Source organism: Triticum aestivum, chromosome 4D (assembly GCF_018294505.1).
Source record: "Triticum aestivum cultivar Chinese Spring chromosome 4D, IWGSC CS RefSeq v2.1, whole genome shotgun sequence".
Lineage (NCBI taxonomy): Eukaryota > Viridiplantae > Streptophyta > Magnoliopsida > Poales > Poaceae > Triticum > Triticum aestivum.
Window position 1 is genome coordinate 517,040,463 of NC_057805.1, and position 15,109 is coordinate 517,055,571.

General features: G+C 47.7%; 1 protein-coding gene across 1 annotated transcript; it reads left to right on the plus strand.

The window, feature by feature from the left end:
• The first annotated feature begins 8,003 nt into the window (after positions 1 to 8,003).
• On the plus strand, positions 8,004 to 14,742 carry LOC123099264 (probable L-gulonolactone oxidase 4). Its single transcript, XM_044521439.1, has 2 exons — positions 8,004 to 8,772; positions 13,330 to 14,742. The coding sequence occupies exons 1-2, from the start codon at positions 8,059 to 8,061 to the stop codon at positions 14,422 to 14,424; spliced, it is 1,809 nt and encodes a 602-aa protein (XP_044377374.1). The 5' UTR covers positions 8,004 to 8,058; the 3' UTR covers positions 14,425 to 14,742.
• Positions 14,743 to 15,109: the final 367 nt, after the last annotated feature.

The window sequence follows — 15,109 nt, forward strand, 5'->3', positions numbered from 1 at the left end:
GGGAAATGGTTCCAAAGTCGATGTGATCGCGGTCGGCACGCTACCTCTACATCTACCTTCGGGATTAGTTTTAGACCTAAATAATTGTTATTTGGTGCCAGCGTTGAGCATGAACATTATATCTGGATCTTGTTTGATGCGAGACGGTTATTCATTTAAATCAGAGAATAATGGTTGTTCTATTTATATGAGTAATATCTTTTATGGTCATGCACCCTTGAAGAGTGGTCTATTTTTGTTGAATCTCGATAGTAGTGATACACATATTCATAATATTGAAACCAAAAGATGCAGAGTTGATAATGATAGTGCAACTTATTTGTGGCACTGCCGTTTAGGTCATATCGGTGTAAAGCGCATGAAGAAACTCCATACTGATGGACTTTTGGAACCACTTGATTATGAATCACTTGGTACTTGCAAACCGTGCCTCAAGGGCAAGATGACTAAAACACCATTCTCCGGATCTATGGAGAGAGCAACAGATTTGTTGGAAATCATACATACAAATGTATGTGGTCCGATGAATGTTGAGGCTCGTGGCGGATATCGTTATTTTCTCACCTTCACAGATGATTTAAGCAGATATGGGTATATCTACTTAATGAAAAATAAGTCTGAAACATTTGAAAAGTTCAAAGAATTTCAGAGTGAAGTTGAAAATCATCGTAACAAGAAAATAAAGTTTCTACGATCAGATCGTGGAGGAGAATATTTGAGTTACGAGTTTGGTCTACATTTGAAATAATGCGGAATAGTTTTGCAACTCATGCCACCCGGAACACCACAGCGTAATGGTGTGTCCGAACGTCGTAATCGCACTTTACTAGATATGGTGCGATCTATGATGTCTCTTACTGATTTACCGCTATCGTTTTGGGGTTATGCTTTAGAGACGGCTGCATTCACGTTAAATAGGGCACCATCAAAATCCGTTGAGACGACGCCTTATGAACTGTGGTTTGGCAAGAAACCAAAGTTGTCGTTTCTTAAAGTTTGGGGCTGCGATGCTTATGTGAAGAAACTTCAACCTGATAAGCTCGAACCCAAATCGGAGAAATGTGTCTTCATAGGATACCCAAAGGAGACTGTTGGGTATACCTTCTATCACAGATCCGAAGGCAAAACTTTTGTTGCTAAATTCGGAAATTTTCTAGAGAAGGAGTTTCTCTCGAAAGAAGTGAGTGGGAGGAAAGTAGAACTTGATGAGGTAACTATACCTGCTCCCTTATTGGAAAGTAGTTCATCACAGAAACCAGTTTCTGAGACACCTACACCAATTAGTGAGGAAGTTAATGATGATGATCATGAAACTTCAGATCAAGTTATTACCGAACCTCGTAGATCAACCAGAGTAAGATCCGCACCAGAGTGGTACGGTAATCCTATTCTGGAAGTTATGTTACTAGACCATGACGAACCTACAAACTATGAAGAAGCGATGGTGAGCCCAGATTCCGCAAAATGGCTTGAGGCCATGAAATCTGAGATGGGATCCATGTATGAGAACAAAGTATGGACTTTGGTTGACTTGCCCAATGATCAGCAAGCCATTGAAAATAAATGGATCTTCAAGAAGAAGACTGACGCTGTTGGTAATGTTACTGTCTATAAAGCTCGACTTGTTGCGAAAGGTTTTCGACAAGTTCAAGGGATTGACTACGATGAGACCTTCTCACCCGTAGCGATGCTTAAGTCTGTCCGAATCATGTTAGCAATTGCCGCATTTTATGATTATGAAATTTGGCAAATGGATGTCAAAACTGCATTCCTGAATGGATTTCTGGAAGAAGAGTTGTATATGATGCAACCAGAAGGTTTTGTCGATCCAAAGGGAGCTAACAAAGTGTGCAAGCTCCAGCGATCCATTTATGGACTGGTGCAAGCCTCTCGGAGTTGGAATAAACAGTTGATAGTGTGATCAAAGCATTTGGTTTTATAAGACTTTTGGAGAAGCCTGTATTTACAAGAAAGTGAGTGGGAGCTCTGTAGCATTTCTGATATTATATGTGGATGACATATTACTGATTGGAAATGATATAGAATTTCTGGATAGCATAAAGGGATACTTGAATAAGAGTTTTTCAATGAAAGACCTCGGTGAAGCTGCGTATATATTGGGCATCAAGATCTATAGAGTTAGATCAAGACGCTTAATTGGACTTTCACAAAGCACATACCTTGACAAAGTTTTGAAGAAGTTCAAAATGGATCAAGCAAAGAAAGGATTCTTGCCTGTCTTGCAAGGTGTGAAGTTGAGTAAGACTCAATGCCCGACCACTGCAGAAGATAGAGAGAAGATGAAAGATGTTCCCTATGCTTCAGCCATAGGCTCTATCATGTATGCAATGCTGTGTACCAGACCTGATGTATGCCTTGCTATAAGTCTAGCAGGAAGGTACCAAAGTAATCCAGGAGTGGATCACTGGACAGCGGTCAAGGACATCCTGAAATACTTGAAAAGGACTAAGGATATGTTTCTCGTATATGGAGGTGACAAAGAGCTCATCGTAAATGGTTACGTTGATGCAAGCTTTGACACTGATCCGGACGATTCTAAATCGCAAACCGGATACGTATTTACATTGAACGGTGGAGCTGTCAGTTGGTGCAGTTCTAAACAAAGCGTCGTGGCGGGATCTACATGTGAAGCGGAGTACATAGCTGCTTCGGAAGCAGCAAATGAAGGAGTCTGGATGAAGGAGTTCATATCCGATCTAGGTGTCATACCTAGTGCATCGGGTCCTATGAAAATCTTTTGTGACAATACTGGTGCAATTGCCTTGGCAAAGGAATCCAGATTTCACAAGAGAACCAAGCACATCAAAAGACGCTTCAATTCCATCCGGGATTTAGTCCAGGTGGGAGACATAGAAATTTGCAAGATACATACGGATCTGAATGTTGCAGACCCGTTGACTAAGCCTCTTCCACGAGCAAAACATGATCAGCACCAAGGCTCCATGGGTGTAAGAATCATTACTGTGTAATCTAGATTATTGACTCTAGTGCAAGTGGGAGACTGAAGGAAATATGCCCTAGAGGCAATAATAAAGTATTATTTATTTCCTTGTATCATGATAAATGTTTATTATTCATGCTAGAATTGTATTAACCGGAAACATAATACATGTGTGAATATATAGACAAACAGAGTGTCACTAGTATGCCTCTACTTGACTAGCTCGTTAATCAAAGATGGATATGTTTCCTAGCCATAGACATAAGTTGTCATTTGATTAACGAGATCACCTCATTAGGAGAATGACGTGATTGACTTGACCCATTCCGTTAGCTTAGCACTCATCGTTTAGTATGTTGCTATTGCTTTCTTCATGACTTATACATGTTCCTATGACTATGAGATTATGCAACTCCCGTTTACCGGAGGAACACTTTGTGTGCTACCAAACGTCACAACGTAAATGGGTGATTATAAAGGTGCTCTACAGGTGTCTCCAAAGGTACTTGTTGGGTTGGCGTATTTCGAGATTAGGATTTGTCACTCCAATTGTCGGAGAGGTATCTCTGGGCCCACTCGGTAATGCACATCACTATAAGCCTTGCAAGCATTGTGACTAATGAGTTAGTTGCGGGATGATGTGTTACGGAACGAGTAAAGAGACTTGCCGGTAACGAGATTGAACTAGCTATCGAGATACCGACGATCAAATCTCGGGCAAGTAACATACCGGTGACAAAGGGAACAACGTATGTTGTTATGCGGTCTGACCGATAAAGATCTTCGTAGAATATGTGGGAGCCAATATGGGCATCCAGGTCCCGCTATTGGTTATTGACCGGAGACGTGCCTCGGTCATGTCTACATAGTTCTCGAACCCGTAGGGTCCGCACGCTTAACGTTACGATGACAGTTTTATTGAGTTTTGATGTACCGAAGGAGTTCGGAGTCCCGAATGAGATCGGGGATATGACGAGGAGTCTCGAAATGGTCGAGACGTAAAAATCGATATATTGGACGACTATATTCGGACTTCGGAAAGGTTCCGAGTGATTCGGGTATTTTTCGGAGTACCGGAGAGTTACGGGAATTCGTATTGGGCCTTAATGGGCCATACGGGAAAGGAGAGAAAGGCCTCAAAAGGTGGCCGCACCCCTCCCCATGGTCTGGTCCGAATTGGACTAGGGAAGTGGGGCGCACCCTTCCTTCTTTCTCCTTCCCCCTTCCCTTCTCCTACTCCCACAAGGAAAGGAGGAGTCCTACTCCCGGTGGGAGTAGGACTCCCCCCTATGGCGCGCCTCTCCCCTTGGCCGGCTGCCTCCCCCTTGCTCCTTTATATACGGGGGCAGGGGGGCACCCCAGAGACACAACAATTGATCCTTGAGATCTCTTAGCCGTGTGCGGTGCCCCCCTCCATCATATTACACCTCGATAATACCGTTGCGGAGCTTAGGCGAAGCCCTGCGTCGGCGGAACATCATCATCATCACCACGCCGTCGTGCTGACGAAACTCTCCCTCAACACTCGGCTGGATCGGAGTTCGAGGGACGTCATCGAGCTGAACGTGTGTAGAACTCGGAGGTGCCGTACGTTCGGTACTTGATCGGTCGAATCGTGAAGACGTACGACTACATCAACCGCGTTGTGATAACGCTTCCGCTATCGGTCTACAAGGGTATGTGGACAACACTCTCCCCTCTCGTTGCTATGCATCACCATGATCTTGTGTGTGCGTAGGAAATTTTTTGAAATTACTACGTTCCCCAACAATAGGGGTGGAGGGGGCTGCCTAAAGGATCATCCCTTCTCACATACAAGTGCCATGCATGATCTGGCTTCTCTCTCCCTCCCAGCGAAATAGTTTCGTAGAGCCGAAAGGCTGTCTGGGTTCCGGTGGGAACTAGTTCTGGACGGCGAAGCCCTGCCGGATAGATGACACCGTATGTGTGCAACTCTGTAAAGAGATTATAGTTTCGGTCTTAGTTCGTGAGTGCCTCCCGAAGGGCTGTCCGTGTGACCGTCCGAGTTTCGAAGGTCCTCCCGAAGGGCTGTCCGAGTGACCGTTCGAATTTCGAAGGTCCTCCCGAAGGGCTGTCCGCGACACCGTCCGGGGGCTGTTCGACCGCCTCCCGGAGGGCTGTCTGAGGAGCAGATGAGGGTATACATCCTCGCGGTTGGGAGGTTGTAAATCCTAGCTGCGGGGATCTGCACCGCCGATCGTCATCGACTCTACTTCCCGCTGCGCTATGAGTCGGTAACGAAAAAGATCAAACCTTGTATGCAGTCTCCATAGTGGTCCTGGGCTGGTGCGTAGGTCGGAATTTTTTGTTTTCTGCTGCGTTCCCCTACAGTTTCTTCCCCGACGGCGCACCTGCCCCTCGGCCCGCCATAGCCACGAGAGGAGGAATTCGCTTTGCACGCCCAAGACCACAGGAACGGCAGCCAGGAACCCTAGCGGGGATAGAAGAACGAGCAGGCTGCGGCTCGGGAATCGATGTCCCGTGCAACGTAACGGAGTCGGACCTGAGTACGGGCGAGGCTTGGATCTCCAACTGGGCCTCATACCCAGTTCGCGGAGAGCCCACGACCAGCGCCGCATCAGTCCCCTCAACGAGGCCCAACAAAGACTTCAAACGCGCCCCTCTGGCCGCTCGAAATTTGTTAGCCGCCCTCGCCACCGGCGGTGGCTGCGGCGGCGGCCCCGACTGCCTGCTCTTCTCCCCTTTCTTCTTCTTTGTGACCAACGTCCAAGAATCCGGAATGAAGTAGATGTGAGCACGATTTACCTTCGGGATCGGACCGATCCAAGGCTTCACGGGCAGCACCGCTTTCTTCTAAACCTCCAACTTTCGACGATGAGCGATAGCAGGTATAGGCCCCAACGGCGGCGACGGCACCGCGCTAGCCAGTTTGTGCACGATCCTCTCATCATGCACGACCTCATTCACCTCATCATCATCACTATCTGCAAGCACCCAGAAGCGCGCTCCAAAACGTCGATATGATCCGCCGGTGATGTCGTCAGATCTACTAGATCGACCGCCTCCTCATGATCCCCCTGCATACAACATCGGACAAGCACATCATATACATCAATACGTAAATGAGAACCTACCGCAATTCGGACGCCGTTCGTCAAGTAGTCGCCGGCAAGAACGTCGTTGTCCATGTCGCGAATTGACGTCCACCGAGAAGCCGAATTGTGTTGAAGACGACCCTCGATCCATCCACCGGAGTCACGAACATCGGTGAAATGGATGCCCCACTGCTCCGGTCTTGTCCCTCTAAAATCTATATGTTGTTTCTATCGTATCGTAGTACCGGCTGCTCACACGCGCTCTAATTTTAACGCGCCTGCTGGAGCTACAGCGCCACGCCATATTTTGCAGCGGCTGCTAGAGCAAGCGCCCTGCTGCGCGCAAAAACAAAAGGTTATTTTGGTGTTGTAAAAAAAATTTAGCACGCCGCGTGGTTGCGCGCCTATTGAAGGTGCTCTAACACCGATTCAAAAATGTATGCCCTATATGACACTTTCGTCCATTTTGGGACTTAACCGTGTTAACTGACACTTAAAAAAACTATTTTGCTCCTCATATGATATGTGATCAGAAAATTAATACATGATTACATAATGAAAAAAAGACACGTCCAGCCCGCTTGGTTTCCTGTATGCGCTTGGTTTGCTGATACCAAGTTAAGCAGCCAAACTCACAGTCGCACACACTGTTTGTATTCCTTGACTCGACGGACTTATGAGGAGGAGATACAGCGGCGAGTGAGGTGAGGCTGTTAGCTACACATCGGGATGACGCCGAGCATGGCGTGTATGCGGGCGTCAAGGCACACGATATGCACTCGCCAACAGCGGGACGACGCTTCGAGAATAATGATGGGCATGACCCTGTTATTCCTCTTGTAAAGCCTTCGGGTAGTTCTTTCATTTTTAATGTATGCAGTCAAGATATTCAAGTAAACCTGACCACCCTCTTGATTTTAAGATTGCCAAGAGTCTCTTGATGTCTATCATAGTTGGTTCTCTCAGGTACTTAGGTCCGAACACCTCAACCATGCCAGTTGCAAATCTGGCCATGGCATTTTCGCATGCGCCCTCAGACATCGGTAGGTACTCATCCCACGAATGAACGACCGTGCCATATGCAAGCATTAGGAGTGCGGCCGTGCATTTCTGATAACCAGAGAAGCCAAGCGTTCCAACGGTATCCTTCTTTATGATGAAGTAGTCATCGTAGGACCAGGCACCATGGTACAAACGATCCAAAACAGTTATGCGCATCCGAAAACATCGACGAAAATGGTCAGTGAATGGTGCATTCGGGGCAAAGTAATCGGCCATCAGTGTCAAATGCCCACGCGCTCTGTTGCGGTTGAGCACTCGATGACCCTTAATCGAGCCCTTGAAATTGAGAACACGCTCCTCCGCATGCTCCACGCCTGACCGCCTGCATCATCGTTGTCTCATCGGAGTACTCCCCGTCGGATGACTCAACATACTGCTCATATATGTACTCCAAATCAGAATCCATTGCTAGAAAGAAGAAGGGACAACTGTTTTCAGCTCTGGCGATCCATCGAACAGTTGTTGGGCATGATGAGAATAGCAGAAGCGGATGGTACCTGGCGGGGTGATCGGAGGACAGGGGTTGAACGGAGACGGAGGAGAAGCAGTGGGGAGCCCGGAGGTGATGGAGACGAAGAGTTCCGGCAGGGGTGTGCTGTGGTGGTGGAGCGGCGGCAAAAGCATGAGAGAAAGAAGGAATGAAAGAAAACGAGAAAGTTGGAGTCGCGGGGTCTGGAAAGGGTTTTGATGGGCCGGGTTGTCGGATTCGTGCGCTTCGCATGTCCGGACTTCCACAACATATCCACTTTTGTCTTCGATTTGCGGGAGAAATCATATCTGAACCGTTCCGGAGACCGATACAGCTCCGCGTTTGATGGCACCTGCGGACGGATCCGGACGGTTTCCTTGGACATGCCCTAAGTACGCGGCCATTTATTAGCTCACTGCCGTCTACCCAAGGCCTTGCGTGTGCAAGTAGTAGGAGCTACTCATCACCCGCATTCAAGTACGTCGACCATGTCTGCCACCAGCGCAGTAGATGGAATGGAAGCTAGCAGGTCGTCGTCGTTGCTTCCGGCGGCTCTCCTAATGCTGCTGGGCCTCCTCCTGAGCCGCCGCGCCTGCTCCAGCCCTCCGCCGGACTCGGTGGCCTGTGCTCGCGGCACGTCCGACTGCACCCTCGCCAACGTCTACGGCTCCTTCCCGGACCGCACCGCCTGCCGCGCCGCCGACGCCGCGTTCCCACGCACCGAGGCCGAGCTGGTGGTCGCCGTGGCGGCCGCCGCAGCGGCCAAGCGCAAGGTGAAGGCGGCCCCCAGGCACTCCCACAGCTTCCCCAAGCTGGCCTGCCCGGGCGGCCGCGACGGCACCATCATCAGCACGGCGCGGCTCAACCGGACGGTCAGCATCGACGCGGCCCAGGGGCTGATGACCGTGGAGGGCGGCATGGTGCTCCGGGACCTGATCCGCGACGCCGCCGCCGCGGGGCTCGCGCTGCCGCACTCGCCCTACTGGTACGGCGTCAGCATCGGGGGCCTGCTGGCCACGGGCGCGCAAGGGAGCTCGCTGTGGGGGAAGGGCAGCGCTGTGCACGAGTACGTGGTCGGGATGAGGATCGTCGCGCCGGCGCCGGCGAGCCAGGGGTTCGCCGTGGTCCGGGAGCTCGGCGCCGACCACCCCGACCTCGACGCGGCCAAGGTCTCGCTCGGCGTCCTTGGCGTCGTCTCGCAGGTACGTAGTGATCGAGTTGCCGAATCCCCCATGTGCATGCATGCATGTACCGTGAAAAGTTTAACTTCTTAAAAAAGTATTTTTAGTGATTTAAATACGAACTACGATGTATATAGACTTATTTGAGGGTGTAGATTCACGCAATTTGTTCTGTATGCAGTTTATATTAAAATCTCCAAAGAAAAAACTATTTAGGATTTTCGGAACAGAGGAGTTTGGGGCTCCTATGATTCAAAACAGGATAAGTGGAGGGAAAACGTAGAAATACGGAATTTTCTTATAGCTGTGTGCATCGCCATGATGAAGAGGCTAGAGTTTTTTTTAAGGACACAAGGAAAAATGGAGGAAATTTTTCCTTCGAACATAGTTTGAGGTCTTCTATGGTTTACATAACCTTTGTAGGAATTCTATTTTGTAAGATTTGTAAGCAAAATTTTCTTTTGACTAGCTTGATTTGTAGGAGTGAATTCCTAGGACATGAATTTTTGGAACATGGTACCATGCGAGGATGGAGCTGCCAATCTGTGCTATGAGATTAGCACTTAATATAGCGAATTAATGAATACGAAAACGATACAAGGTATAATTTGGTGAATACGCGTCACTGATACGTAAAGTACATGGACTGAGTTATGTATCAGTGGTCTATGATTTAAATGCACATCTGATTGTTGTCCAGGCCTTAAATGTCATGAATTTGTATGGGCCATGTTCACTTAATGGTGCATTTGGATTCCGCGTGGCATTGATCGTGCATGTTAAGGATGCATTAGTGCTCCTTCCTGAGTGTGTAGACGAGAGTTTGGATTAGACTAGTCACAATGTGTAATAATTTAGACTAACATGCATATATTATTGGTCTATGTTACTATCTCTATAGTGAGGAGTAACATATGTGTGGCGTCATGCAACACTTCATTTATTAGGTTGTAGGCTCATCTTGTTTTGATATGTGTGATGTTACAATAACTAGCTATGTTACCACATGCCTCTTTTTTCTCATTAATTACTCGTCACATCATCTATTTTGCCTAGAGATGTGTGATGTTACCCTCTATATTACTCTCACTGTGGATAGTCTTAGAGAACTCACATGTTTTCGTTATAATATTTGCGGTAGATATTTTTTTTACGCATGAACAGTAGGGGAAGCCCCTCTACTGTAAATTTCTGTTGTAAATAAACAAGGAAAAAGTCTGTCCAGGAACTACATCATTTACAAAGAGGGTTTCAATCTCCAAAGGGCAAGAAAACAGAAAGAAATTTAATTTTTTTATCATGTATAAATAGTAACTCACACGACACTGGCATTGAATATTTTACTAATTAACTTGCTGGGAAAAATTACATTTAAGCGCTTAGAATATTAGGGCTCGACAGAGTCAAGAATGGTAAACTACTAGTATTAGCTAATTATGTCACCCTAGGTACATCTGAACGTTTGTATACACGATATGAACCTCAACTTGTGGTGACTAGTGTTAATAGAGCAACCACATCGCCATGGGCATCGCTGGAGGAGCTAAAGAACTGTTGTTGAAGATGTTGGCGCTAAGAGAGAGAGAGAGAGAGAGAGAGAGAGAGGGGGGGGGGGTGTGGACTGCAGTATAGCTACGACTCTACATCTTCATTTTTACAAAGAATAAGGAGCTCTATATCTCCATGGATGAATTATAGCTAGCTATGAACATGAACTAGAGATTGAGGATGAACAGAGGATGAGTGAGAGAGGAGCTGCCGGTGGTGCAGGTTGCCCATTAACTTTTGTAAACAATAATGTGAAATCAGTGCAGTTATTGTGTGGTGGGACACGCACACTTATTGACTATGTAACGGGTGAACGATTAATTGCATGTCTGCCCGTTCCATGCAACTGACGTGGGGGACTTGTAGCTGCCCCCTCTGATTTAATACAAAGGGGTTGTTTGATTTTAGGCCTTGCATTGTCATATTTTGCCACATATTTTTGCCAAGCATGCCTAAGATTAGTTCATCTAAATGAGAGTCATAAGTTGGCAAGACTAAGGGAATCTTACCATACTTTTTGTGTGTATGCCATGTGGGGCCTTAGTATGGCTTGAACCAAACACTCACCTAAGTTGGTCAAATTTGTCTAACCTTAGACGTGCCAACCTTTGGCAAAGTTAGTCACAAACCAAACAGCCCCTGACTATACAAACACTTATATGTGCCAGGGATATCATTATACAAGCTGGTTGTATAATAACTGCACGAATCACGTGGGAGTGGATGGAGCTGATTCCCTCTTTGCGTGGCTGCATGTACACTCATGATTTACCGTGAATTCCTATCCTTATATACGATTGGTTCTTATCCTTCACAGTTCAAACGAAAAAAGAATATATTTCACAAAAAAAATTGGCTAAGTCTTAATGTGAAAATTTCTATCCTATGAACCAAATGACATATCTTTTTCTTATAGAAATTGAGGTACATGTTATCTTATTTTCTATGCGTTTCAATTCCCATGATATTCCTATCCTATATATAAACCAAAGGAGGCCTTGGAGTGAAAGATACGTTTACAAAAACCCCAGTTTCACCATCATGGCATTTTTTTACGGGAACTATCAATTTAAGAGATTTTCATTCATTCTACCCATTTAGGGAAAGTTGTGCCATGTTCTACCGTTTTTAGAAGAAAAAATATATCGCATGTTATGTCAAGCAAGTCTGGGAGCTGTCAGGGTACATGCACCATGTCACATTGACGGTCCCGCATCACTTGTCACACGCCCATGTGCTGAAGTTGAGTTTCGTGTCACTTCGTTGTCTCGGTGGTACGTGATGCGAATTTAGAGTTGATTCGGATCCCATTGAAGTTGAAACAGACAGGGTCTTGGTTGTCATGTTATGTGCAATGGCGGAAATCATTGTTTTGACATTGCCAGGACATTTTAGCACAAAAATAAAATCCTCCGTAACTATTTCACGATCTAACATTTTTGCTTTTGGTAAAGCCGCGGTTTATGGTGTTTCTGCCCTCACATAGACACGCCAATTCTTTCCTTAATAGATAGGTTGTAAATGGGCACATATTGCTGGAAACACCACACCCCATGATGTTTTTAGTTGGGGCAGCAACGCCATAGGCCTTGGTGTTAATAACACCACAGGCCTTGGCGTTTCTGCCCTGCAACGTAGATACTTGATCAGGTTGTGGCAAAGCCAGAAACGTTGCATGGTTTGACGTGTCCATGTGGGGCAAAAGCGCCACAAGCTATGACGTTGCTGAGATCGTGAAATAATTTTTGGAGGAGTTTATTTTGGGCTAAAGTTTTTCGACAAAATCAAACAATGATTTTGGCCATATGAGATAGGTCTTGGTTGTCATGGTACACATGGTGTGTCGGTCATCGCTTGCCCACCCGTCTATGCGATGAGGTGAGTTTCATGTCACTTTGTTGGCTATGGATGTTGTCCCCGTACGTGACGCATAACTCGTTGCTCGTGCCCACTCCAATCTCCATACATACAACGGCCAAGATTGTATAATAAAAGTAGCTTCAATGTGCATAGAAATTTAGAATGTTCACAAGACAAAATGACTTGTATGTATATTCGCTCCGTCTCATAATATAATTTTCGGATAGTAGTTATCACATTTGTCCACTAGCTAGCCATGATCCTTGCCAATGACAGTTGGGATGTCTTTGTGCACGTGCTCCTAAGGACCAACGCCCCGTAGTCGCAGTCTTCGCTGTTGAATCCTTGAATCGATCTAAAGAACCTGACAACAAATATCATCATCGCGTACGCATGACGAGAAACGCTAACTTTGCCGCCCCGAGGAGCTGGCAGGAATCTACGCCGGAGCTTCATCTAATCCATCCCAACAAATAAACTTGAGGAGGATCGGTGCCCGGAAGACTGACTCGAAGAAGAAGTGTCGCCATCCGTTTAAACGCCGCACATGCGAGGACTAAAACCCTACCTATCTACTAGACGGATCTGAGACAATAGAAATCCCCTCCCCGCCACCGGTTGCCGGAGTGACGGGTGAAGGGGAAGCGAATCCACGGGCTCGCCGGTGAAGACCGAGAGAAGGAAGGCTTTCCCTAGTCGCCTTGCGAGAAGGGAAAGAAAAATATCTCGCAGCCAACACATCTCATGGAAACTTTGGGTCTCTTTCCGGTTTAGGCTACCTATTCATAAATTGACAATTTTACCAACACGTCATGAGTTGTATACCCCAAGAATTATACGATTAGAAAGTATACCATTTTTTCTCGCAAAAAAAACACCATTTTAAGTTTCTGAAGATATTTTTTTGTGATACATAATCTGTACTACGTTGATCAGACTGTCAATCTAGGATACACACTGGCCTAATAAACCGGAAAGGAAATAGTAGCCTGAGTCCTCGTAATAATAATTTATTATTGATGGCGCAACATTTAAAAGGCTAAAATGTGGCACAATTTCACTCAACTTAAACGGATGAAAGAATCTTAAATAGGTAATTCCTATAAAAAAAGGTCGCATGACGGGGTAAATGTAATCCCATCCTTTTTTGTGTGTGTGATGCTTGCGCAGGTTACTCTGCAGTTGCAGCCGATGTTCAAGCGGTCCGTCACGTTCCTGGAGCGCGATGACTCTGACCTGGCAGCGCAGGTGGCCGTGTGGGGCCATCTGCACGAGTTCGGCGACATGACATGGCTGCCGCGGCAGGGCAAGGTCATCTACCGCCAGGACGATCGTGTCGATGTCTCGTCGCCCGGCGATGGCCTCAACGACTACCTCGGCTTCCGTTCCTTCCCGACGCTCGGGCTCATCGTCGCAAGAGTCGCGGAGGAGCATGTGGAGGAAAGCAACGACATGGCACGGTGCCTAGCCGCGGGGGTGCTGCCCGCGTCGTTCCCCATGCAGGCGTACGGCTTCACCAACGACGGCTCCTCCTTCACGGGATACCCGGTGGTAGGGTACCAGCACCGCATCCAGGCATCCGGCTCGTGCATCGATGCCAAGGACAACCTGCTCCGCTCCTCATGCCCATGGGACCCACGCGTCCGGAGCCTCTTCTTCTACAACACTGGCTTCAGCGTCGCGCTCTCCAAAGCCCCAGCGTTGGTCGCCGACATGCAACGACTCCGCGACCTCAACCCGCGCGCCCTATGCAGTCTCGACGCCAAGATGGGCGTGCTCATCCGCTACGTTGGGGCCTCCTCCGCCTACCTCGGCAAGACGGAGGACTCGGTCAACTTTGACTTCACCTACTACCGGAGCTACACCCAGGGTAGGCCGCGTGCTCACTCTGATGTGATCGACGAGCTCGAACAGATGGCTTTGCGCAAGTATGGCGCCGTCCCGCAATGGGGCAAGAACCGCAACTTCGCCTTCGACGGCGCCATCGCCAAGTACGCAAAGTCCGGCGAGTTCCTCAAAGTGAAGGAGAGGTATGACCCAGACGGGGTCTTCTCTAGCGAGTGGAGCGACCGCGTGCTCGGCATCGATGGGAGCCCCAACATCGTCCACAAGGGTTGCGCCATTGAAGGGCTCTGCATATGCTCTCACGACTCGCACTGCGCGCCGGAACAAGGCTATTACTGTCGGCCTGGAAAGATGTACGCGGAGGCAAGGGTATGCCCGTTCCAACCCACCTCTCACCGCGACCACAACGACGAAATATGAATCTAGTCATGGATGGGCCAAGAAGTTGTGCGATCTAATGTTGAATTAGTATGCTTTTGTAAGCGGTGTGTTGATTTACTTCATTTTCTTCCACATAGTATTCATCTAAATCATTTTTCCGTAGACACGTGATTTATATCCATACATGCGCTGGAAGCCCACTGTAGGTGCTAAGAGCATCTACAACCGGACTTGGCAAATCCGGCACCCTATATGGCATGAGGGCACGTCCGCGGATGCTCGCCGGCCTCTTATATGTGCTGCCGCACATTCATATGTCTCAAATGCGGAGCCTCAAATCCATGTAATCCATGCACATCGATTATACGAGACAAATTGTCCGAATTCAACTGTTCAAAACAAGCAAAGCAAATCATAGTTCAACAAACCGGACATGCCAAAATGAAACAAATGTCTGAGCGTGACGGATGCCTCGCTGGCTGGCCGGATCACTGGTCGGACGCCATCCATGCGCCATGCTCCGAGTCCATCCTTGCATCCTGCTCTGCCTGCATATGGGCTACATGCTCCGCTTGCATCTTTGCCGCATGGTCCGCTGTTGCCGCAACCGCCACTAGTAGAAAACAGGGCTTTGGTTCGGGCATGGCAAGCCCATTAGTCCCGGTTCAGTCACGAACCGGGACCCATGGGGGCATTCGTCCCGGTTCTTGAGCCCAAGGGGCCG